General features: G+C 34.5%; 1 protein-coding gene across 4 annotated transcripts in view; it reads right to left on the reverse strand.

The window, feature by feature from the left end:
* Positions 1–276: 276 nt before the first annotated feature.
* Positions 277–26,781, reverse strand: part of LOC135214397 (condensin-2 complex subunit G2-like) — a 98,264-nt gene continuing 71,759 nt past the window's right edge. For 3 of the 4 annotated variants that reach the window (XM_064248659.1, XM_064248662.1, XM_064248663.1), the window contains exons 11-25: positions 19,039–19,162; positions 18,442–18,622; positions 18,150–18,287; positions 13,881–13,940; positions 9,056–9,261; positions 8,283–8,399; positions 7,655–7,783; positions 6,560–6,733; positions 5,838–6,061; positions 5,280–5,476; positions 4,400–4,581; positions 3,907–4,038; positions 2,908–3,051; positions 2,477–2,664; positions 277–1,403 (exon numbers count right to left, since the gene is read on the reverse strand). In XM_064248659.1, the coding sequence (XP_064104729.1) occupies positions 1,340–1,403; positions 2,477–2,664; positions 2,908–3,051; positions 3,907–4,038; positions 4,400–4,581; positions 5,280–5,476; positions 5,838–6,061; positions 6,560–6,733; positions 7,655–7,783; positions 8,283–8,399; positions 9,056–9,261; positions 13,881–13,940; positions 18,150–18,287; positions 18,442–18,622; positions 19,039–19,162 (2,260 nt within the window). In that variant the 3' untranslated portion in view covers positions 277–1,339. The remainder of the gene's footprint in view (positions 1,404–2,476; positions 2,665–2,907; positions 3,052–3,906; positions 4,039–4,399; positions 4,582–5,279; positions 5,477–5,837; positions 6,062–6,559; positions 6,734–7,654; positions 7,784–8,282; positions 8,400–9,055; positions 9,262–13,880; positions 13,941–18,149; positions 18,288–18,441; positions 18,623–19,038; positions 19,163–26,781) is intronic. The other variant, XM_064248660.1, reaches the window with a different exon arrangement.

The following is a 26,781-nucleotide window of genomic DNA, read 5'->3' on the forward strand; positions in this document are numbered from 1 at the left end:
TGCCTGTGCTGGCAAAACTCAACATTAGTGGGTTGAGTTTTGCCTTCACAGGTCAACTGAATGTGTGTTTTCCATTTCTCCAAACTACACAAACCAGGACCATTTGTTGTATTACCCAACTTGCTTTCATCAGGCATTAGTTAATTAAAATGACCTTGCTATCACGGATCAATTAGATTCCAAGCTCTAGTTTGTAAACCTAAATATAAATGATTTTAATTATCTTGTGACAATTGCTGTGAAGGTATTATCCAAGGGTAAATAGAATACAAGCACTGTAACATAGGTGTTATCTGTATTCATACAAAAATATATGCTGTACTTTACAATACTCCTATTTGCAAAATTACAATATCCTATTTGCAAAATTTCATTTACTTATGGCAGTTATCAGTTTATGAGCAAATAAATCATTCCTTACAGGAATAAGAAATGTATAAAAATCCATTATAAAATGTGGACATTATCAAAAAATTCTTCTTACAGTAATAATGGTACTAGATTGAAACTGTTATAAAAATACAATGTCTATGAAATATATGCACCTTTGCTCTTTCAAACAAGCTGTATAATCAAAACTATTTAATATTATGGCCCAAATTAACTGTAATGCCTGAACAGTTTGTCATATATCTATAGAGATCTAATGATAAATTGCCAACAATCTAACATTTCATGTTAAATTTCCCAACTGTTATATGTCATAATTTTCCTTTTCATAAAAGGAAAAGGTATTTGGTTAGAAATTACTTAACATAATCTAAAGAACAATCTATATATTTACAATGACACCTTTTATCTTCAGAATGAAATTAACATTCTACTGGAAATTTGAAAGTACTTGCAATAAAATAAAATGTAATTTTTACTACACATACATTAGACAAAAGTTTTATTAATATTTACAATGACTTTTTTCTCAAGAAAGAAATTTACAGTATTCTTGGGAAATTTGGAAGTACTTTCATAAAACAAAATAAAATGTATTTTAATACACATACACGAGACAAAAGTTTTATTGCTTAAGTAGAAATGAAAGTTTATTAAAATTAATGAGTGATACTTCTGATTCACTTTACATGGGATTATGCTGAAAGCCTTCTTCTCAGACTTACAAAAAATAGTTGCAAAAGTAATTAACTGTACAATAGATATTTACATTCCAATCTGGATATTGTTGTACATTTGAGTCTTTAGGACAAAAGGGCACTGCTAATGCCACTAAAATATCTAATAAAAAACATTTGAAAGTTCCTAACTGTAGAAAAATATTTGCATTTACATTCTTACCCTCTAGTGGAAAATATAAAAATACAAAATCCCAGACTACTGTGAAGTGCTAAACAATGCCCAGAGTACTCTTTAACTCATCGACGATTTCTCTGGTGGTCTTGGCATATTCCCTGAAAACCAAATATAAGAATCAGTAAAGTTTCTAAAGATTATATTGAAATATAAGAGCTGGAATACAGTTTTGAATATCAAAATACATTTAATTTTTTTTATTTAAATGTATTAAATAACTGTAATGTCTGATAACATGAGTATTCATTACATAATAGGATAGCTAATGATGACACGAGTACCTCTTTACGTAATAGCTACTGATAAATATTCTTTATGTAATAAGATAGTTACTGATAAGAGAATATCCTTTAGGTAATAGGATACTTACTTTTGACATATGATTTTAAAGGCAACTACTGGAAAAATCTAGTGTAATTTTCTTGAATATTATGGCCATTTATCCAAAATAATCATAGAGTTTTCATACACCACAGGCACATGAAAAGTAATATCTGATAAAACAGAAGTCTCTTCAAAGCAATGTCCATATGATTCAAACACACATACACCATACTTGTTCACATGCTGAAGAAACCTTTGGTCTTAACAATAGGATAATCTAAGAACGCCAGCTGGAAACTGGTTAAAACAATCAAAGACTGTAAAGCAAGGAACCTATGGTATCTGGCAACTCATGCGTATATGAGGTGGAAGCTGGTCATCAACCAGGCTTGGAACCTCATGATGCTACAGTTTCTCTTTGACTGCCTTGGAGAGTAGTGGTTACTTTGCACTCTCCTTCCCAAGCTGGTTTCTTTGTTAGCATGTGATTTATTTGTGCTTTGCTTTCAGTGTGTGTGTGCCTGCTTGTCTTTATTCATGGATTCCGCCAAGAACTCTATGCCCTGTGAACACGTGTCCGGACGTTCCAGGGTTTCCATGTTTGAGGTTTTTGACCTCTTCCATTACTGACCCCCAAACCACTTGCAGTGGGTGCTATTCCAATTTTTATACTATCACTAACCCATTGATATCTGCAAACTAATGTACTATTCATTCTATGCAGATCACAAACATTATTAAACACAAGAATTTTAGGTTTCTAGGTATTTTCTAAGAAACTAATGGCTTCCCCCTATGATCAAATACATGAGAGTCATACACAGCTTAGGAACCAAACAATACTCACTCGTATATTGTTGGAGGAAGAGGCGTTTCAGTTTCCCCACAGGTATCAATGGGCAATGGAAACAGGATGCTGGCTAAAAGGCTATCGATGGCTCCAACACTCTGCTTAATAGAATATCTCGACACTTTGCCACTATCATGAGACAATACTTTCAACAAATGACTTATAGCAAGTATCACTGTGATGTCCTGAAATGAAAGTCAAGCACTATTAAACCCAGGGAAAATGAATCTGCATTTTAAGTAATGCACTGTGCTTATAAGTAAAATGTAATCAGCCTGAAAAGAGCCTTTATAAGCATCAAGAGGTCTGGATAAACTAATCCTTTATCTAATATAATAATAATAAGTAAAATGAATAAAAGATCAGCCACAGAAATTCACAAAATTCAGGAGTGATCACTACCAGCAGATCTAAAATAGATTCCTTACTATAGCTGAATCCTTAATAAAGTTAGTAAGAGCCTCCATAAGACAGATCGACAGTTTTACGCGTGACTGGCAGACTCCAACTAATATCCTCACACAGCTTCCCATGGCTTCCACAGTCTTGATTTCAGAATCAACGCCCTTCATCTGAAAAGCAGAACAATGAGCCCAAAAAATTTTTATATAAACAAGTAAAAATATGGGGACCAGACTTTTTTTTTTTTTTTTTTTTTTTTTTTTTTTAAATAAAAAATGTGCAATCTTGACAGTCAAGATTGAATTCCTCACATGAATAAACTGAATAGCTATGTGATCTGACATATAATAAAGATCACAAGCATTTTTATATAGTAAAGAATGCAATAACTCTCAAATACTCCATGAAGAAGCAGAAGGGCTGCATATAATTTAATTAGATTTAATGAATTATTTTCACACAAATACAATACTGTACTGTATATTCTGATTAACCCATTGGTAAAAAATGAATATTTTACATGACCCAATTCATGTATGCAGAGAATGCAGGTCAAAACTAGATGTTCCAACTTCAACCAAGACCAAATGAAGTTTTAGAAATATAAATCAATACAGCAAATTTTGTCAAAACCACCATTTTCAATTTATTCACCCATCAAATTTATAGTATTGCAAAATTTAAATACTACTGTTAAAAGACAAACCCTTCAAGACACCCCAACAAGTCTGGTATTTAAAGACAACTGTCTGGTTAAACTATAATGAAAACATTATGAATTTCAAAAATTAATGGTTAATATGTAAATCCCAACATCACTACCCATAAACCCCACTTGTTACTCATAGCATGTAATAATTAGGATGAAAGTCACATCACTAATACTCAAATTCACAATCCTATGTCCATCCGACTTAAACACTAATCCTCCCAGCATAAATCTTGTAATACCAAAGCAAAAGAATTTTTTTTTTATTTTACCAAATAACTTACAATGAGGATTCACTGTAAACCAAACATCTCACCTTCTCTATTTTAGTGCAAAGACAGTCCAATATCGTAGTAGCTAAGTGTTGGAAAACTTCATTTTGGATTGCTCTTGTCTGGCAGAGTGTAGCCAATACCATCCCCAAAGTCTTATCTAATTTTTCAACTTCCTGCAAGAGGTTCAAAATCTACATCAGCAGGTTTCTCTAGTTTCTGTGGCTTCATGGTTGTATTTTCATACTCAATGTGCTATCAATATAACTTTGACTGCATAAGGTTTCTGGTAAACTTGAAAAACTAATCAAGTGGCAAGCTGGAGCATTGAACTACTGCAAACAACTTAATGCCACTCAAACTCCATCAAGGATAACTGAGATCTTTTGTTGGGATTTAGCTTAGGGTGAAAGAATTCAACACCAAAACTATCATGACATCTTTTTATGAAAATCAATTCCATGAAGTTCCACTGCTAACAAAAATTTCTCTTACCCTTTCTGGAATTTTACATTAAAACAGAATCCATTCTTTTACCTTAGGTAATGCTCTGTCTTCACTTAGGGTGTCGGCAATAGACATTATACAAGACTTGAGGAGATCGGTCGGCATTGTAACTCCTTCTACACCTTCACTGTAAGGTGTTCCATACACTTTCAAATATTGATATGCCTCCAGTGTTACCAGCAAACTAACTTCCCAAAAGCTTTCACAAGCATCTGAAAGGCAAAAATTACTCAAGATCAAGTACAAGACTAAAGTTCCCACCTTCATGAATTTCAAATCCATTTACAGGCAACCAACCCCTTAATGTAAGGATAACGGCGGGAGAGAACACGATTTCTGTAAGAATAATGAGGTCAAATTTAGATAGATAAATGCTGACCTTAATTCACATGTGACTTGTATAAATTATACTAAATGGATTTTACTTTTTTGTTATGGCTACTTCTGAGTACTTTATACTGTAGTTCAGTTCAAATGCACCTTTTTAATTTTCATCAAAGTATGAGAGATTTTTAAAACTGGAAAACATGAGATCCCTACATAATCTAATACTCTTGAAAGCATGTTGCACCTACAAACCTACAGTAAGCAACTGCCTGATGCTATCTATATAATATACTAGACAAGTTTGTGTCATGGTTATCTTTTAAGCTTGACTAGTATATAATATATATAATACATATTAACAGTTTCCCAACCTGGGGTGCCAGGGGATGCTGAAATCAGTTATGTATAGGGAGTGCTGAGAAGCAATACATAAGTACATGGTAGTAAAATTCACTTTCTTTTATCCTAGTATTAATATACATATTAGTTACGAGGTGCTGGACTGGCCAGACCCAACTACTGGGGGTGCTTGGGTTAGAAAAGATTGGGAAACACTGTGTAACTAGAATCAGGAGAACAATACCTGATTTCAGGAGAATGTCTGTAAAACCACAAACATTAAACACAAATTCAGAATCTGCAGCACCAATGATAATTAGGTTATTGCAAGTCTTCACAAGGAGGACAAGGGCTTCTGTTGAAATTCTAAGAGCATCGTCGCCAGCTCGCAACTTCCTCTTCTCTCCTATTTCTTCACTACTCAGGACAGGTACCAGAACCCTGCAGAAAAAAATTTACCTTTCAGATGATACAATTTTTGCAAGGATCTTAACATCTTAATAATAACTAAAAAGATTGCAACTTTTGTAATTGAAAACATCTATGATGTAACTTAAATAGCAATTACAAATAGTTACATACAGAGCATGGCAACAACAGTATAAGGCTTATATAGTGCACAGGAGGAAAATTGAGAAATAGCAGTAAATTTGATGATGAAATTAGCAGGGCTCCATTTTCAATTAGTAGGTCCAGTACAGTATTTACTAGATTTTATGTTTACTGAATATACACTACAATTTGGATAAGTATCTACGGCACATTTTCTTTTCACCAATGCAAAGGGTCAAGTCATCCTTACCTAGCTGCCCACTCTAGACTATGATGAAGTTGGTCAATGCTATCAAATGCAGCACTCCCCTCTTCCTCCTCGTCTTCACCTTCATTTGCAGCTGGTTTTTCAGGAGCTGGGTTGTGCAACACGGCCACCAAACTCAGGTACTCGGACCAGGCTCCACACAAAAATTTATCAGTGCAGAGATCAGACAATGCTTCGCTGTGGTTGAGTCGCTCTTCCAAGAGGTCCTGAATTGAGATGCAATTAGGCTCGTAAACTTTTAATGAACAATTTCAAATACAAAAGGGGGTTAATTTTCAAATTGCTTGCCTTTGAAATATGCTTCAAAAACTAAAACAGCTATACTTAGCACAAAAGGTGAATGTTGGACTAAGTAACTTTCATGCATTTAATTCTATGCTATTACCTGAGGTAATTAAACCAGACCAATACAGATGTACAGTGTGTATATCAAGATGCAGAGGTAGAGCAAAACCTTTTCCTTCAGTATTTATACGTATGATGAAATTTATGCTGGGATTTTAATCTTTCCTATTTTCTTGACTATTTGAATAACAAGATTTTTCTGAGACACCAAGTGGAACTGCTGAGGAACCCCAAAAATAAATGATGACATTTTTATTAGACCAACCCCATAAGTTAAGAATGTGAACTCAATGGTCTGGTTAAAATACTTCACAAATACAATTAGTACTTATAATGAAACATGACATGCGATACATTACCCTCGAAACCTTCAGTGTTTCAGCTAAATCCTCCACAAGGGATCGATTTTTACTCAGGGCAGCAAGTTTATTGAGCGGATGTTGCAAGACATGCCGTACGAGACGTAAGGCGAGAGATGGCTGGGCAGAATGAGTCTGATGAAAATGTACACCTCTCCGGCTCAAACGACGTTCCTGGGGGTGGGGTGGGAACTTGGTCAATAATGCACAAAAGACAATATACAATTTTACTTTGCATCTGATGAAGTAATGGAAGTTTTCAACACTTAATAATATATGAGTAAATGAAAATGTGAACATTACAACTACTAATTCCCACAGGGGTTTACTGCTTGGCATGTGTGGCAAACTGTAGACAGAGTAAATGATCTTTAGAGTGTCCCTTTAGCCTCGTGTCCCTTTAGCCTCCAGCTCCACTGTTTTGGCCCTTTTATATAGTTTTCACCCGTTCCCTTGGATTGTTTTGGGTGAAGCTCTACACACATTCTAATCAATACCAGTATGGAAAGGGATACTGCCACTTTTGGAAAGTTGGCCATGATAAAGATCCTAGTATTATTCTTTCTCTCTAAATATAGGAAGCTAAACAAATAATACACCCCTTTCTGTCAGCAAAAAAGTAAGTTTGGAATTCAAAACCTATCAATGAGAGCAGGGAATTAAAAAGATATCAAAACAGATTTCTCTCTATCTTTAAAATGTGCATAAGTTATGAGTATAATACTTAAATATTACTCAATATAATGCTGCAAGTAACGTCTCTATTGCCAGTTACTATGGTTGATTTTTGCTAGGCTACCATTTTGGTAGTGACTTACTTTCTGATAACTCTCTCTAATTAAATGTGAAGTGTTGGTACAATCTTGTTCAGGCTAGAAATAATTTGGATATCTTGAAAATGTTCCAGTGCAAGCTATTCTATAGGAAATTTGTAACTTGTCAGATTTTCATACTTAACCAGAAGACCAAACCCTTAAGTATCTGATTAAAGTTTATAGAGCTATGAAATATTAAACCTAGCAAAATAAAATACTTTGATAAGAAGAATCAAATTTCAGCATTCACGCAACTGAAAAATCAGTCAATAATTCATACCTTTGGACTGGTCACAGTTGCGGAGTGAAAGCCTTCCACAAGCCAATCCGTCGCCAATTCTAAGACATCATCAACTCTATTCCAATTACAGAGTGCATTTATATATGTAACATATGAATCTTCATAATCCTGCAAAATAAATTTACAATTGAGGAATTAAATTTGTTTATTGTATCTCAAATCCCTTTCCTCATAAATTGGGACTTGTTCATCAAGTTAAATCAAACTACTTGACTCTGAAATTCTAATGAAGTCACTTGCAGTCCTGTAAATGTCAGTCTCAAGTTTCAGTAACAAAAGAAACATATTTTAGAAAAATACCTCTACAATCTTCCTCATCATGAATTGATGAAACCACAAAACTAATATACTTTTAACCTAAATACAACAGCATGACCATTTTTCTGATGGACAGAAACATGTGTAGTTTTTCCTACATATGTACTGAGTTGAGACACATCATAGATAATGCAAAGTTTTGGAAAACAAAACATGATCCAAAACAAATTTTAAAGACACTAGCTTCATAATTTCCAACAAATCCTCACAAGAAATAGCAAAAATAATCAATGGAGACAAAGATGTAAACAAAGGACTGAATGAAAGATGTTCTGTGCAAAAACTTTACCTGATCCTGTTGCAAAGAACGTAGTCGTGAAAGGCAGTGTCCAACTAATGTAGGAACAAGGGTTTTTGGTAAAAAGCTTGCCAAGTACAATAATGTTTGAGACACATCCTTATTCTCCTGCAACAAAACACATGTTCATTAGTTTTCTAAAAATTTTATGACAATGTTTGTTATGTACTTTCAACCATTAACAATGTATCAAAAATTATTAGTAGTGGTAAGGGTAGTGGTAAGGAAAAATGGTAAGAACAATATTCAAATTATTCAACTATTAATGCTAAGGGTGATATCACTTTTATCTAAATTATCATTCAAGTATGCATCTGCCATCTGCATCAAACTACTACTTCCTAGAAGCTGAATAATTTGAGGTGAACCCCATCCCAGAATTTTCTTTTTGTTTTTTCTTTTAGAAACAAAACACAGCTCAAGACACCATGTACTTTACATTCACTGTTGTTATCTTTTTCTTTGACTTTGAAAAAAGGGTATACTAGTTACTATAAGATAAAAGATAACCATAAAATGGCATAAAATAACTTATTCATTTGTAAAATGCATGAATTTTCTACAACAGAGCAGTACAGGGCTACAATATTGAAATCATGGCTATCTAGTGACTGCTTAACCACAGATTTTAGTTCCACGAAGTAGTGCGATAACTTTTAAAATAAAGGCAACTCTATTTACATGCAGGGTTCATCTGAGCGTTGTCTCAATCACACATCTATTTTACTCAATGCAGTAGTTTTTTTTTTTTTTTGTACACCCACCTTGAAAAATTTGAAGAAGATGGGCATATTCTTTGACACTTTCAACCTGAGTGCTTCCAAGTACTTTGAGTTCTGGGACTGAGCCAATCTGTGAGCATTAGCCGACCACAAAATTACAATGGTGTCGAAGAGGCCTCCTATAACCGTGGGATTGTCCAGAGGCGATGAATCCTCCTCGTTGTCGTTAGCATCTTTCGCACCAGAATCTACAGGGGATAATTTGCGCTAGAATTTTCTTCCCTAATGCTAATACACAAATTTTTATTGATGAAATTCAACTTTTTCATTTTAATCATATATTAGGGTACTTAAAATTTTACTTTTATGTATTTCACGAATCATCATTACATTAAAGCAATTTTATAGCAACGACACTTCGTGATGGATACAGCAATCACTGATTCATGTGGTAGCCAAATGAAGTCACTAAACACTTTCAGACGACCAACTACCACTTTGTATCTTTCAAACAATAATTTACTTTTAAGGGATACAATTTGTTCACATGCTTAAGAGAGGTAAATACACAAGTATTAATGACAGCATATCTAGTAACTTTTCACATACTAATCAAAATGTACTGTTTTCCCAAGCCATATAAATGTCTTGGTGACAAATAACGAGCAAAAATTGGTAAACTAACAAAAAATTATAAAAAATGGTTAACATGCAAAACCTGGGAGAAAAAGTTCTTTTCAAGAATAAAGAAAGGTTAATGAGAAAAGCCATTACAAATTTTTTTTTTTACTGTATGCAATGTAAACTTTAAGAGTGAATATTTTGAAAGATTATTTAGTGCAAAATCAAACAACCAAATAACGGAAGAATTGATGTAGATAAGTGCAAATGAGAATGACAGGAAGCTATGAATGATACTGAAGAGTTGTCCTCATTCTCAAATTGTGCACACTTATCAACTTTGCCCTTTTCCAACTATCCTCAACATTTCTAAAATTACATTAACTCCTCCTCCTCCAACTATAAGTACCTATTAAACCTTTGCTACGTCCAGGTAGCTCTACCCACTCCTCTCCCTACTATTATATTCAACAACCTGATCATCTTTTTAACAGGTATGGGTACCTTATTCACCACTTATCCTTGTGAGGTTTAATGAAACACACCTAATAGGAGCATTTTCCCCACCACAGTGTGTAAAGCTCTTTACTAAAAGCTCCTCTGACTTAAAACAATTTACTAATTTTTTTTCAACAATAAGCCCATAAGACTGGTAGGAAATAATCATGATTGATCAACATACAAAGCAGGATAGTTTGTAAGTAGTTTCAGTGATTCATCTAACCCAATACAATGGTTATCAGAAAAATTATGAAAAGAGACAGGGAATCAACTGGCATACAAGTAATAAACAAAATAAATCCATTTAAAGATTACAAAACAAATGTACTAAATATGTACAAGGCAACTTTGTACCAGTGAAAATAACGAATCCTTCTTGCCAAAGAAATACAGTGAATTTGCATTTTGGATGAATGATCTTTCTATTCATGACTGTGCAGACATAAGCAAACAAGACTTGAAATTTATCTGGGGTAATCAGAGCCTTTAACAAAACCAAGCTTTAAATGATGAATTATCTTGAGAATTTCTGAAATGCAATTTTAAAAAAATTCTAGTTAGTTTTTTCTTTTCCATCACATTATAATGATACTGACATTTAATAAATATCTTGGCTTCATAATGTAAAAAGCTCTGTATATTATCCAACAAAACACCGGCACTATACACTTTTTAATGCAGTGAAGTCATAAAACCCAATACGTACTTAATAACCATACTAAAAATAACTCAAATTGCTAGAAGATGCAGTCACTTTGTCGATACATTTCATCTAAGCGAAAAAACAGTTTCTTTTCCAGCGGGCTTTCTTAAATAAATTTTTCCATCTATGTATACAGTTAACCATACAACAAAATCGTGGCACAACCATTCCTACCACAAAACTCCTCAAATGAACTACATTTAGAGAAAAAGAGGTCTGTCTGAAGAGAAATTTTAAGTAGGACTCATGTAATTGAGTGCCATCTGCTAAATTAAAAACAGTAGTGTGAGAGCACATTTACTTGAAATACCTCACTAAATTTTTGTTTCCAGTTCAACATTTAAGATAAATTTGTTAAGGTTTAACAAGTTCAAAATGAATTTTATAAATTCATACCACTGACATAGGAGGCTCCTCGTGGACAAGGGGCAATTGAACCAACCCCATCAAAATCGAGTCATCCGTGTTCTCTGCTAGTTGGAAGCACTGAAAAACTCGTGGTGAAGAGCGTTTCGCTATTTTGACCCATGCTAGCTGAAAACCCTTGGTTCAGTTTCCCTTGTTTTACACAGGCGGGGCAGCGGAGGTGGTCTGAGATTTCAGAGCGTGAGGGGCAAATGCCTGAGTGTGGCCCAGCCAATGGGCGAGCGGCTACCTCTGCCCAAGTTAAAGGGCCGCCCCTCAGCCAACCAGACGCAACACTATCAAGCATCCCTGTTGGTCAACCCGCCAAGCACATGAGTGAAGCCTGGGTTTGTTTATACTGCGCATTATTTTGTTATTACGATTGAATTACTCAGCATTAACCACCTAAACCCTTCACAAGAACAGTGAGAGAGAGAGAGAGAGATATGATAAATCAACCCCCCCACCCCTTCAGAAGAACAGGGGAGAGAGAGATGGAAAGAGAAAGAGCAAAAAGTGGAAGAAAAAGAGAGCAAATTACAGAGAAAATAGAAAAAAAAAAACCCCTGCCTAAACCCTTCAGATGAACAGGAGGGAGAGAGAGATAGAAAGTGAGAGAGAAAAAGAGCAAAAACTTGAAGAAAAAGAAATAAAAAAATAACCATCCCCAAACCCTTCAGAAGAACAGGAGAGAGAGAGAGAGAGAGAGAGAGAGAGAGAGAGAGAGGAGAGAGAGAGAGAGAGAGAGAGAGAGAGAGAGAGAGAGAGAGCACAAAAAATAGAAGAAAAAGATAAAAAAACATCCCCCCTACCACAACCCTTCAGAAGAACTGGAGAGAGAGAGAGAGAAGATTCTAATGACGTATAATAACATGCTATTCTGTAATAATTATGTCACCCACCTATACCAGACTTTAAACGCTCATAACTCAAAAGAGATTGGCCCCATGCAGACGAGATGCCTCATTTGGTAATGAATAATTGTAGCACAATTTTTTATGGAAAAAATTCTCTTACACGATGAATTTACTGGGAGGGAACAAAAAAGTAAGGGAAAACGGTGTTAATTCACAAAGCAATCAACGCTTAAAACCATAACATGAACTATTTTGCAAGGCATTCAACAAATATTTTACATAACAAGGTTCTTTAAGGATAAAAAATATCTTGTATGACAGGTCAAAGTAATCAGCCCCATGTAGACGAGATGCCTCATTTGGTAATGAATAATTGTAGCATAATTTTTTATGGGAAAAATTCTCTTACACGATGAATTTACTGGGAGGGAACAAAAAAGTAAGGCAAAACAGTGTTAATTCACAAAGCAATCAACGCTTAAAACCACAACATAAACTATTTTGCAAGGCATTCCACAAATATTTTACATAACAAGGTTCTTTAAGGATAAAAATATCTTGTATGACAGGTCAAAGTAATCAGCAGCATGCTACACATAACGAAGTTTTCTTTGCAAAGTATTACATACAAAATACTTAAAGCTGAAGAGAGTAACAGGCATAAAACTGGCAGAAGTAAATCATTTGAAGTTATAATTCTACTGTACCATAACTAACACAAATGTATCTGCATGTATTCTTAAAACTTGTGAATCCTTCCTTTTGGACTAAGCTAAAGTTCTGATGCTCAACAAAATCCCACTGTATGATGATGATTAAACACAAACTGACTTTTAAAATACACTTATACAGCCATCTTGCCATTATATATTTAGATATGTAACATAATACCTTCTTCAAGTTGACCAAGTTCGTGCAAAACACAGCAACATAAAAAGCAGTGACAATATGTTAGAATTAAATGCATTTTTATGTATCTATAATCTTGAAGCAATAAACCTATAGAAATATTTATTGTCTTCTTAACTCTATATAAAACCGCTATTATTTCATTTATGAGATATCTCTACAGCAAGCACAAACTTATTAAGTCTGCCTGGTATTTCCATTCCCAGTGCAGCAAATACATTCATAAACTGATACAACTTAATAGGTCTGTCACTTTTTTACTTATAAATATGCACACAGTATTTTCTTATACCACCAGCACAGTATTTTCTTATACCAACAGTAAAAAAAATAAAAATAACAATCATATATACAACACAATTCACTTTACAAAAAGTGTTTATGTGAAAGTCTACAAAAACAAGATTAACCAACATAATGTGGTACCTAAAATATTTGGTAACATACATCTGTAGTCTTGAAGCAATGAATGTGAATGAATCTACATACTGTACTGTGTTACTGAATGAGGCAAGCTATTTAAATAAACTACTACAGAACTACTATAAAATAGTCAAGTGATTGTATTTTGAGTGTTTTTGCAGGCCAAATTACAAACTGGCCATGTCAGGCTTATCTAAGCTGGGAGTCAATCATAATGTTTTCCATCCTTACATAACTGACGCTACATATAGCTATTATCAGCTGCACTACCAAGTTCTTATTTATGGTATCACAACTACAAGACAACTTGTACCTAATTAACTACACTGCAAAACTTCATCTTCATAATTTTTTATTATGTAGTACAATTTTTATTATCGCTGAAAAAAGAGAAAAAAAAGAAGAAAAAATGTATTTACAGAAATTCTCATCAGCAAGTCATACTAACCTTTTCGGTATACATTATTATCTTGTTGGGATGTGGCAAGCAAGGTCCTTCGTCCCGGAGCTGCAACATACTCGGGTTAGTACGCTCAAGCTACTGTTTAGAAATGAATATAATATCAGGGTATGCCTAAGCCATTTCCCATGCACTTCACTAGAAAGCAATATGGCATAATGAACTCAATAACCGTAATGAACCACTGAAGCGAAAGCCGAACTTAATGTGCTGGGGAAAGTTTAAAGATGGGAGCAAGAACTGACGAGCTGACTGAAAATCCACCACTACAAAAGTTAGCAGCTCAAGCCTCATATGCAATGTTATATTGAAATCACAGCTTCCCTTGACAATCATAAATACATGCTCCATGTGCATGATAAGTGCTATAATAGTGCGCTTGTATCATGTAATGTCCTCTCCATTCCAGAAGGCCACATAATGCCAAGTAAGCTACTGCATCTCATGTTGTGAGGGAAACCACAGTATTTGCTTTACTTGTCTTTGAAAGTGATATAATTTTCACGACTATCTTGTACCAGGTTTCTGAATGGGAACAGAAATCTAGACACTAATGACAATGAACTATACTCCCCTTGAAGCTGCACTAAGCTTTCCGAGGTAAAATCATACTACCCTAGGACTAAAATTCTAGCAATACTCATGATCAGAGGATAGGCCAAAACCTCTGGATGTAAATTTAGCTATTACACTCCAAAACATGTTATTGTTAAACAATGGGTAGAGATTCCATACTCAAAATCCCAACATGTTGGGAAATCGTTCATAAACAATAAGCGGCACGAACTTACATGAAAATTTTTTGCATAAATGAAAAGGAAGAATTTATTCCTAAAGATATGAGAATGGAGTAAATGCTGCGACAAAAACTGCTACATATGTAATAATTCAGATCCTAGTAAGATTCATTATATAACAGAAACTTTAGTGGTACTACTTAAAACAGAAAAAAATACAGCTCACTGCAGTGATCCTTAATTGTGGCTTACAAACTTATTCTCTAGAGTGGCATAATTACTCTCTTAGAAAATCTGAGTGGTCTACTTTTCTGAGGCAGTTTAAAGATACTGCTAAGAGAACTGGTAAAATGCTCAAACAACTCAGTACACAAAGAATAAATTACAGAGGTTATACCACATGATGTTTAGTAATAAATACAAAACAGTGCACTCCATATAAAAAAAAACATGAACTGTATGGTGCCCTACATTAGTTCCATGCTGGACAAGTGGTTTTTTAGCTTGGCTGCCAATCCGGTGGTCTGAAGTTCAATTCCCTGCTCTGCCAACGTGGAATAAGAAATTTATTTCTGGTGATAGAAATTCATTTCTCGATATAGTGGTTCGGATCCCACAATAAACTGTAGATCCCGTTGCTAGGTGACCAATTGGTTCCTAGCCACATACAAATATCTAATCCTTCGGGCCAGCCCTAGGAGAGCGGTTAATCAGCTCAATGGTCTGGTTAAACTAAGATACACTTAACTTAACTTGGTGCCCTACTCATTTCATATATGTACTTTCTTACCTACTCTACTCTCCAGGTTTACTCTGATAATCACATGCTGTTCTAGTACACCAAATTTTTCCAAGAACTGCTCTTAGCAGAATACTGCTTCTCTTTGAGATGTGTCTTCGACTTATGGTGCTTTTGTAATGCTGTTAAAGGCATTTAACAGCGCAGTAATTTCATGTTGCATCAAGTTACAGCGTTTTAAGTGCCATTGATGGTACTAGCAGCAAGAATAGGCATCAAGTTAATGGTGCTGTAACTTGATGCAACATCAAGTTATGGCAAAGGAAGCGCTGATAATGGTGAAAAACCTACTTACGGCGAGGCAGTGGAATAGATCCCCCGCTGTAAGTAGAGGATGCACTGTGCGTAGTCCATAACATTACCTTGCTTTCTTTACTTTTTTTTCCTATTAAACATAAGGCACCTTTACAGTGAAAGCTTGCAATGGATCTTCTGCAACCCATTAAATGATTTTGGAACACTGCATTTAACTCCCAGCTGCACTGCTTTCTACCCTTTATTATGTGCGTCTAATTGCTTGTTTTCCCTTTACCTTTGGATGTGCCCATGATTCTAAAAGGACTTATCGGTCTAGTTGAACTTTATCATCATTACTTTAAATTAGTTTAATACAACCACTGATAAACATTCAGATAGCTTGCCTGAATTATTTGGGTTTGAGATGTTGGTTGCAAGCAGTAGCTCAGGCATTCCCAACTTAAAAATGTCAACTGGAGAGGGTTTTCATCAGCACAGAGTATAAGCATCAAATCTCAAATTCTACTGCATTACCAGAAATAAAAATCATACTAACTTAATAGAAAATCAACAAAGTATGGGAGAACTACTGTTCCTTTGTGCTAAACTGTGCACTGAGTTAAATGAGAACTGAATACCAAACCAGGTACAGTTAGCCAGTGAGAGGAAAGCAAATGTACAGCTTGACTTGCTAGTTAGAAAAAGCAAAGCAATAGTTATCTAAAGCAAATCTAAATTGTACCCATACAGTAGACCCCCATATTTGTGTTCTCGGCACTTATGGATTTCTTATGAACCATATCTACCAATTCACTGGATATTCGCATATTCATGGTATTTTTTTATGAGAAATAGCCACAAACTACTATATTTTCACATCAATTTCATGATTAAATGTACTTTTTGTGAGAAAACTATTAAAAAAAACAGGTATAAGCATTTTTAGTGGAGTTTTCTTGAGTTTGAAGTAACAAAATAGGCAGTTTTAAGCATTTTGACAAGGATTCTAAGTATTACAGTAATGACTTTGCTATACCTGGGCACTTTAAACAGGGGGTTTGTATCTGAATTATTTTCACAAGAGAAAAGCTGTTTCATACACTGAAAATTGTTGTTTTTAAGAAGGGATGTACTGTCAAATGAATTTAAACGTCACTGGCCTGTCAAACGCATATCATATATAAGAGTAAAATGTCGAAAACTAAGCTAATGTTTGTGTGCGGTTGATGTTTTCAATAAAAGAAAAGGAGTATAATCTTGCAAAAGTTGAAGAGAAGAATTACAACTCTTAAAAATTTGTAATTATTCTTATGAATACTGTGATAAGAAGATATGAAATAACACTTAGTCCCCTTATCTTAACATGCAATTTGATTTTGCAATTGCATTTTTATCCATATCCAGACAAGGAAAATAGAATTACAAAAAGTATGCCTACACTTTGGTTTTCAATGGTGATTACTTCTGCATACTCGTCATGCAATACTTCATCATATTTTCTTCCATTCCCTGAAGATTTTTGCATTCTGTACATTCTGGGGTTGCCTCCTGTACAATTTTCAAACTCAGATACTTACAGGAGGGGCTCCTCCTGCTGCTGCCTTACCTACCCATAATGAGTTCTAGAGTAATGTAAAAATGACAACGTCCTAATTATTATTCAAACATCACATTGCTAAGACCACAGTGTTGACCTTACACAGAAAAGAAAATGAGGAGCTATGACAAAAGTAGAAACCAAAACTAGCATACAAGCAAATCAAGCAAAAGACAAGCACTGGACAAATCTGTGAGTGTAAGGAGGGGTCAGTCAAGAGAATGTAGCGAGACTTCTTTTACTTAGTGATACATAAAATAAAAAGGACTGTGTCATATGGACTCCCCAGGGAATGAACAAAGGACGGTGTCATATGGACTCCCCAGGGAATGAACAGTTAGAATGTTTCCACTAATAAGAGTTATATATTTGAGAATAAAATATGATAATAAAATGCAAATAATACATTTAGGCATGAATAAATACATCTACTTATGTATGACCTGGTGTCTGGGCAAGGTACAGTACACATATCTAACTATTTTTATTAACATGTACTACTCTTGTTTTCTTTGTATGCATTTCTTCTTACTTAAATAGATTAATACTTCCATTTTCTGAAACATTTTATATCATACATTTTTTCCTTGTCCCTGCATTTAGTCTAAGGAATTTTGCCTTGATTAATAGGTCTTCCCACACTTAACTAATGCATTTAGCACCTGGTAAATTGTTTATTATATACACAATCCAAAGCAAGGTTACAGGGTATCAAATGATGAACAAATGTTCTCCTACAAAGCCACACTACAAGTTAACCATTGCTTAAAACCACATCTATAAAGTTTGCATGAAGAGTTGGACTTGATAGTAACATCAGTTCTGCCTGTGAGTTTTGATAACAATAACAGCAAATTGATAATGGAAATACTGGAATAAAAACTTACTTTTATTTTCTTTGTTTTCATTTTGTACTCTTGATCCTTTTTTACCCTTGGCATTTCTACCAGAAGAACATCCCTTTCGTCCCGATTGTCTGCTTGAGGCTGGTTGATCTGCATTCGAATTTCCACATTCCTCATGATCTGAACAAATATGACAGAGTGGATAATCTATATGAAAAAAGGAAATAAAAAATATGTAATCCATCCAGAAACACTTAATACAATTGAGAGAATACGAATTTACTTTGAAAAACTTCCAGCCCCAGCTGAAAATGTACACTGTACCTAAACGTACCTTCATTTAATGTGGCATGTTGCAACTCATGAGAATGTATGTAATTTCTGATGCAAAGACAAATCAACAAAATGAAGTCCACAGTGCTCCGGAGGTCTAATGTGCGAGAAGCATATTGGTAGAATCTTCTTGCTGCTGCTCGATTTTCTTTTAAAAGTACCAAGCATCTTTGAAGAAGCTCCTGAACAAAAGCAGAAAGCATCAAAATAAACCAAACTGGCACATTTCCATTTGGCAGATTAATCTATGAAAACCCAAAGGCATCTGTATGGGTAAAATATACAAAACCTAAAATACTGTTTCATAAAACCAAACCTATTACTTTTAATTCCAGACGTAATCCCATTACACACATAAAATTGTTTCAAAGCCTTGGGAACCTGAAGCTATAAAATGTTCTACTGATATCACTGGGAGGAAGTTACTAAGTAAACAAAGGTTTGTTTTTCCCATCATACTATTCATGAAAACGCTATACACTAAGGGGTCAATTACTCAAATATTCTGCTACTACTCTGTGTTCCATTTTTACAGTATATTATAATTTACAATCATTCCTAATCAAATAATAAAAAATGATAAAAAAATGACACTTACATGGTCTGACATTTGTGTTGGATGGAAAGAATTGAGGAGAAGCTGTGTCAGGAGTTTACAGACAGCTGGGACATCATCCTCTAAACCATGTAGAAGGTGATTTATTGGTACAATTGTCCAGTACCTGTTGAAAATCAAAGTTCTTTGAAAAAAAAGAAAAAAGAAAAAATCCCATGGAGAAATACAAACATTCATTTTTGTAAATATGTTGTACTAGTGCAATGTTAATATTGTACTTGATAAATCAACCTAATAAATGTTAAATATTTATAAATCCATAACTATCAAAACAATAAAAGTTGACACATGCTGAAGTCAATGTTAAAATTAAATCCACATAATTTGTTCATAACAAACATGGGTACATAATGTATATTTGGATTTTATGTATCATCCAGGCAGAAGGCAGAAAGCAACCTTATTACTGAAGGGACATTTACAATCAGATTTCATTACCACAACATGCACTATTATGTAGCCTTTCCTTATATGGTGTTAACACCTGAAATGGATTCTCTACACTGTCTTATGCATTTCTACCTATTCCTAATCCCCATTCCTTTTCATTGTGTTCGTAACATTTGTCCTTTTTTCTAGCCCTCAATACCGCGTCTCTCTTTAAATTCCTCATTTTAAAATCTTTTTGCTGTACTCTGGCCACGCAGCTTACCATTCTATACCGAAAACTTGTCAGCATCCTCATTTCTGATGCACGGGGTACTATGAGACTCACGTTTTCAAGTACAATTTGATTCAAGATCTCAACTAGCTGATTAGGTATCTCAAATAGGGAATAAAGGTGAATGAGGATTTATGGAAATATTCCCAAATGAATAATTACTGTAGTATATGAAGAATAAGTCATTTGTATCTTATGGCACCATGAATAAACACATCATCAGCGTAAAGGTAAGGGTGGCTCACCATTTTCAATCTATGGAGATTTATTGGAGAGAATGAAAATGCTGTATAGTTTAGACTTTGTCTTCATTGAGATGTATCTAGTTTTCAGGGCTGCATTAATAACAAATCTTTACGTTTATTTCCTATGCATTACAGATAAACACATAATAAAAGATGATTTCCTATCTAGTTTCTTTTGCAATAGCTGTTCATAAAGTTAATTAGGTATACTATTTATTTATTATTCAGCCCTTTTCATCAAACGGTACAATTTGATACACTCTGGAAAGTACTTATATATTTGACCCACTTTCTAATTTAATGAGTTAAATCTATGTACAGGTAGTTGTCGACTTACGACCGTAATTGGTTCTGACCAACCAGTCGTAAATCGATTTGGATGTAAGTCGGCCCGTGTTAATTTACCGAAGAATATTATACTAGCCTAGCCTACACTACACAGCGTTACTTCATACATATATGGCATAGTAATTATTAATTTCAGCTGATTCTCTAGGTTCAATGCACATTGGCTTATGATAATTCAGTACAATGGGAAGTCGGCATTCTATGGCCCGGAAACTCCCATGCATTGGCTTTATTTCAAATCAGTAGCCATTAGATCGTTCCGCCGCCACCTGGGACACGCCACGTATTGTTTACAACTTCAAGGCAGCAAAAAGTATGCCATATATCCTTTGTTTGTATGAAAATAGTTGTTAGTAATGTAAATATGCAAAGTCAAATATGTTTTTGATATTAACCTTGGAGGAATAAATATATATTTCTAAATATTCCACTTGAGAATGCTCAATTAAGCTGAACCTTTTAACTTTTAATCAAAACAATAAGACATTTGTCAAGCACAAATTCCTTACTCTGTATGTGCTTGAGAGACCATTTTGATAACGTCTTTTATGTAACTGTGTATTTACCTATTAGATATGCCACCCACGAGATTATATGATGCTAGAGGCAAGAAGTGCAAGCATAAATCTTTATCCATGCTAGAAAATCTTTATTTCGTTAGCGAATAGTTTACTGTTAATTTTCTTCAATAGATGGTGCCGCTGTGCTTTGTTTACGGTTTAACAGCGACGGCGACATTCAAATGCAGTTATCGCCGAAATTCATTCATTATTTTGTTTGTCTTTTTATCCTCAACTAAGAAACTAATAGTGTTAATTATGAAGCTACGAAATTTCGGATATGAAAGTCACCGATTGTAAAGTGCAGATTCTGAGAAGTTTAGTACTGTATTTAGACTTACAATTGGGTAGGCTAACTCGGGAATGTAGGCTAAATGTGTTAAAGTACACTATTTTAAAGAAATTTATACTATATAAAGTTATAAAATGATGAAGTTGAAATATACGAGTTATAAAATGGAATAAAATGATAAAAAGCAGTCAGAACATAGCTAGTAGTAGGCTAAGTCGGAAACTAGGCTATTTGTATGTGGAATTACCTAAAGGCTTCATTTTTAGATGTACAGTGGACTCCCCGTATTCGCGGACTCACTGATTCGCAGATTTCTCTCTGGACCATATCTAACCATTATTTGCAGGGGATTTGCCTATTTGCGTGATTTTCCGGCGAAAATCATCACTAATTACTGTATATACTCGAGTAACGTGCGATCTCGCATATCATGCGACCCCCAAATTTTCACCAGTAAACAGTAGTTTTGTCATGTATCTCATGTATCATGCGAGTTCCTTTTCCGAGAGCGTCAGTTCATAAGGTTCGTGGTTTAGCATTCAGATGTGTGCTGCTGCTAGTCAAGTTACGGTAATTTTCTTAATAATCTCGAGAATTGAATAGAAAATCTCAAGACTAAAAAAGAATCCCAAGATAATAAAATAATTGTAAAAATAACACGCCTTTGAGTCCTAAATCAATCAATCTCTCTCTCTCTCTCCCTCTCTCTCTCTCTCTCTCTCTCTCTCTCTCTCTCTCTCTCTCTCTCTCTCTCTCTCTCTCTCTCTCTCTCTCAGGAATAAATACTGTAATTTGAGTCTTTCACCAACGGGCATCAGTAAATGTGTAGACATTGTGTGCGTGTTTAAAAAAATGTGCAGTATACACACATTCCGATGTTTCGGTTTTTGGAATTTTTCAGATTTCGGAATTGTGAGGTCAGATGCATAATCAAACAAACATCACTACTGCAGCAAAAACATTTTTTCCCTTTGTTTTTCATTATTGTTATTTATTAATTACAGTTTATTTAAATAAATATTAATATAATACTGTTAAATGAATGTGAGATAACTAACATCACCTATAATAAAATAGTGGGACAATTAATATCATATGTTCACTAATAGCTATTATTTTCAAAACAAACATTCCGTAAAACGCAAAAAATATATGTACATGACAATCAAAATATAATAATGTTTTGCAGTTCAACTTGTGAATTTTAACAATAAGTATGACTATATAATATATTTCACCATATCGATCTTGAAGTTGAAGAGTCGTAAAATTTTGAGGATGGTCCGGGAAAAGGATTTGTACTTCGTGATTACGTATCGCTACACCATGTGGTATTTTCATACCACTATATTGATGATGCATCGCTACGACACACTGGTATTTTTAATACCACTATACATTAAAGTTAAAATGATCATATTATATTATTGTTTTTACAAAGAAATAATTATATAAAGAAAATGATTATGTAATTTTTGCCGTCAGCAGTCAGAAAATCACGAACATGGTAACGTTCAAAACTAGTGCCATCCACGGCATATGTCTATAAATAGAACAGAAGCAGAGGGCAGTCATTGGATAACAGATCTCCATGGCTACCAACCAACCAATCAGGTGTTAGTTATACTACTCTGTGAATTTCTTAGAATGAACTTTTACACACGCGAAGCTAACGATGATGTGTGTGTTTTGCATACAATACGTAGGTTTAGTTTTTATTAGTGTAATGATTCCTTCTCATTACTTTGAATGCAAAATGGTTTGAAGATTCTTCCGCAAAAAGAAAAGAAAAACAATTTCTTTAGAAGATGATACCTATTTACTAACGCGGTTGACATAGCTTCAAAACAAAATTCAGCTCTTTAATCTCTGGAAAAATGTTAATCTTTCTGTCTGCTGGTCACAACCATTATATCCCCGGCGACTAACAACAACAAAATTTGTTTGTTGTTTTTTATCTTCCAAGATGTAGGTATTTATTACCTGTAGGTACAGCACATTATTTTAACAGTATGCCCATACACACACACACACACACATAAGTTGCGCGTGTGCTAATACCTATTGGTTTCAGAGACTAAAGTTAACACTTACAGTATAGTTGAGAGGGGAGAGAGAGAGTTCATCCTAGATGGCCTTGGTTCATCTCTCTATCTCTCGAGGAATGTCAAGATTTGTTCCCTGCTCTTTGTAAATTTAGTCCATGCGACTGACAGCAGCAAAATTCATTTTTTTTTCTTCCAGATATGAATTACCCTTACTGCACATTTTTAACAAGCATGAACACACTGCAATATACTCTCTCTCTCTCTCTCTCTCTCAGAAAAGATACCGTCAATTCAATTTATCAGTATCTTTTCCTGATGGACAGAGTAAATATTTAGGACTCCAAGGCTTGGCATATGTCAGTTACTTTATTATCTTGGGATTTTTGGTTAATCTTGGGATTTTCCATGGTCAACTCCTGGGATTAGTAAGAAAAATGCGATTATTTGAGTAGCAGTAGCAGCAGCTGCAGCGCACACCCAAATCGGGTAAGCCTAGCACGCCAAACAATAGTGTTTACAAAATGAGCTGAGCTCTCTGGCTGGGCTGTTTTGGTCCTTCCACGTGTTTGATCGCATATCTGCCAAATTTATAACAACAACAGAGATAAAACCATTTCTCCCATTACAAATATCAAATATTATCTTTTCCGTTACGCAGAATTCTAAATAAATTACGTAAGTTCACGATTGATAGTTTTTTATGTAATAACAAGAAACGGAGTCAGATTTTCTATCACCATGGCATCTCATTTTGGTGCTGTTGTGAATATTTCAACCAGTTCCACGTGCGTTTAAATCCATACTGACTGTACAGTCTGGAGGCAGTTCTCCCTTCTACACATATCTTGATTTCTTAATATCGTAGGTATATAGTATAAATTGGTGAGCAAGGAAATATGAAATAAAGCAAAACAGAGTAAGTTTGACGAGTGAGAAAATAAACAATCGTATACAAACAGATTCTCTCTCTCTCTCTCTCTCTGACAAAATAATAGATAGGAAACAATGACTGAATATTGCTTGAATGCGATATGGCAAAGTTTTGGCCTGACTGAAGTGTGGAGTGACTTTGACACCGACTACAAGTTATTCCTGGTCATCTCACAGCCATGGATAGACATCGACTTCACAGTCGAGAAAGGGCAATCGTATACAAAATAATTAGGTACGGAAAATGCGAAATGCGGGCCTATGTTGTCCCATAAAAAAAGCTCTCGCTTGGACAGCTGAGGATTTAGGGCGGAAGAGAGAGAGAGAGGAGAGAGAGAGAGAGAGAGAGATTAGAGAGAGAGAGAGAGAGAGGAGAGAGGGGAAGAGTAGAGATAGAGAGAGGAGAGAGAGAGAGAGAGAGAAGAGAAAGAGAGAGAGAGAGAGAGCAGGGCCGAATAGGAAGGAGATTAAAGTACCTGGGAATGAAAATCCTTTATAATCTTATAATTATAGCCTCGGAGTTTGTCTCAAGGACATTCAAAGGTCTGTCAAACACGGGCAGTTGTTGATATTGTAAAATTAGCATAAGGGCAGATGTTTAAAAGCCAGCCATGCCAGAGAGCTCGCCACGGTGACAAGACTATACCTTCCAAATGAAGATGAAATGATCAAAGATCTGGAAGATGACGAATATGACTGCCTATACTCTGGCTACAAAAGGTTGAGACTCGAGGGTGATTAGCACTGTTGCCATATTTTCTTAAACCCGTTGAAACTTTTCAGGAAAAAGGGTGACAATTTGGTAGATTTGGCAAAATTTTTGAGCGGCACTGCCATTTCCTCGTGCATGGATGATTAAGGGAAGTGACCGCCAAGGGTCACAGTAATAAGAGGATAATCTGACCTCCCTCCATTCGTTGGTACATAAGCAAAACACAAGAGATCAAAACATCATGTTTATAAATATTGGACTTTGTTGTACATTTTTCGAGTTGCTCAATGAAAATTTTAAATAGTTATATTATATATATATATATATAAAACCCTAATTAAATTTTGCATGCGTGTGTATGTGTACATATAGTATATACCTTTCATATATGTATGTTGAACGTAAGCATATATACACATGGCATGATATATTACTTTTACATAGAAGCGACTTGTGAATAAAAGCATATAGCTGGACAGTACGCCTGTATATGTCCACTCTCAGGATTAACCTAACCTGGAGGAGGTTAATCCAGAAATTGTACCTTTTTGGATTAGGATTAAATACCTCCTTTGGCAAGATGGGAAACGTGTCAACGCCGCTAATTGTAGGAAAGTCTCATCCTTTCATAGCTAGAGTTATAGATGGCGAAGAATTCAGAGCAGTATTTGATGATACGGACACGGAGAGCGACTTTGGAGGATTTTAGTTTATTAATTTTGCATTTTTTTTTTACTTTAATAAATTTTCACTTGACTGCGTATCCTAAAATAAAAATAATAGTTCAAGTAACAAATGTTTCTTTTACCGAGTAAAACAAAAAGTAAAAAGTCCTTTGGTATTGTGCCTTAATCAACTGATTTGGAAATTATAGATGGTTAGTCTAGAACAGTTAAACATGCTGCATAAACCAAAATGCAAATGGCGCACGATCACTCTTTTGTATTTTAAAATACAATAGTAATATGAGAATGCATACAATATCATTGGATATAGCGAAGTACAAGTAAAGCATAACTTTTTAAAAGATCTACTGTTTTCCTCCGGTAGTAACTATCGCAATCTGCCGATTTGGGAAAGCATAGACGGTACGCTAATTTTATACCGCGTGTATGATGCGACCCCTTTAAAATTAGCTTCAAAATTAGGTTTCAAAAGTCGCATGATATGCGAGTATATACGGTAAGTGTATTTTGATGTTACTTTCATGACTAAGTGCATTTTTATGGTACAAAAATGATTTACTAATTTTCAAATATTAATACTGATTAATACTGTATTAGTAAGATTAATAAGATTAAATGATATCACATAATAAAAATAATTTTTTTTCTCTCTCTCTCCTACAGAGATGTATGGTTTTTTTGTATGATTAAATAATTGATTTACTATTTTCAAATATTAATATTAATGTATACGCAATAGTATCAATTCATTAAAGAAAATACTAAAGTGAGCTAGTAAGATTTTAGTTTGTAAATATGATATTGTTATGATACAATAAAGTTTCATACATACTTACCTGGCAGATATATACATAGCTGACGACGGAGTCGATAGCTATGTATATATCTGACAGGTAAGTTGAATGTATGAAATTGAAAAATTATGTAAGAATGAAGGAAATCCCAGTCTTCTCTCTCAAACTCCAGGTACTAAAGCTGTCAGATATGTCAAGTAATGGGACGGAGGGGAAGGAGCTGTTGTGTTGTTGCCACCAAGTGTTCATGCAATCGCAATCTCTCTCTCTCTCTCTCTCTTTCATTTACTGAGACTCGAGAATTTTTATAGTATATGTACTATTTGTTTTTAATACTTTAAAATAATAATAATAATAATAATAATAATAATAATAATAATAATAATGATAATAATAATAATATTACTATAACTGTAATTACAAAATTCATATTACGTATGTGATAGTAT

This window comes from Macrobrachium nipponense, chromosome 45, assembly GCF_015104395.2.
Source record: "Macrobrachium nipponense isolate FS-2020 chromosome 45, ASM1510439v2, whole genome shotgun sequence".
NCBI lineage: Eukaryota > Metazoa > Arthropoda > Malacostraca > Decapoda > Palaemonidae > Macrobrachium > Macrobrachium nipponense.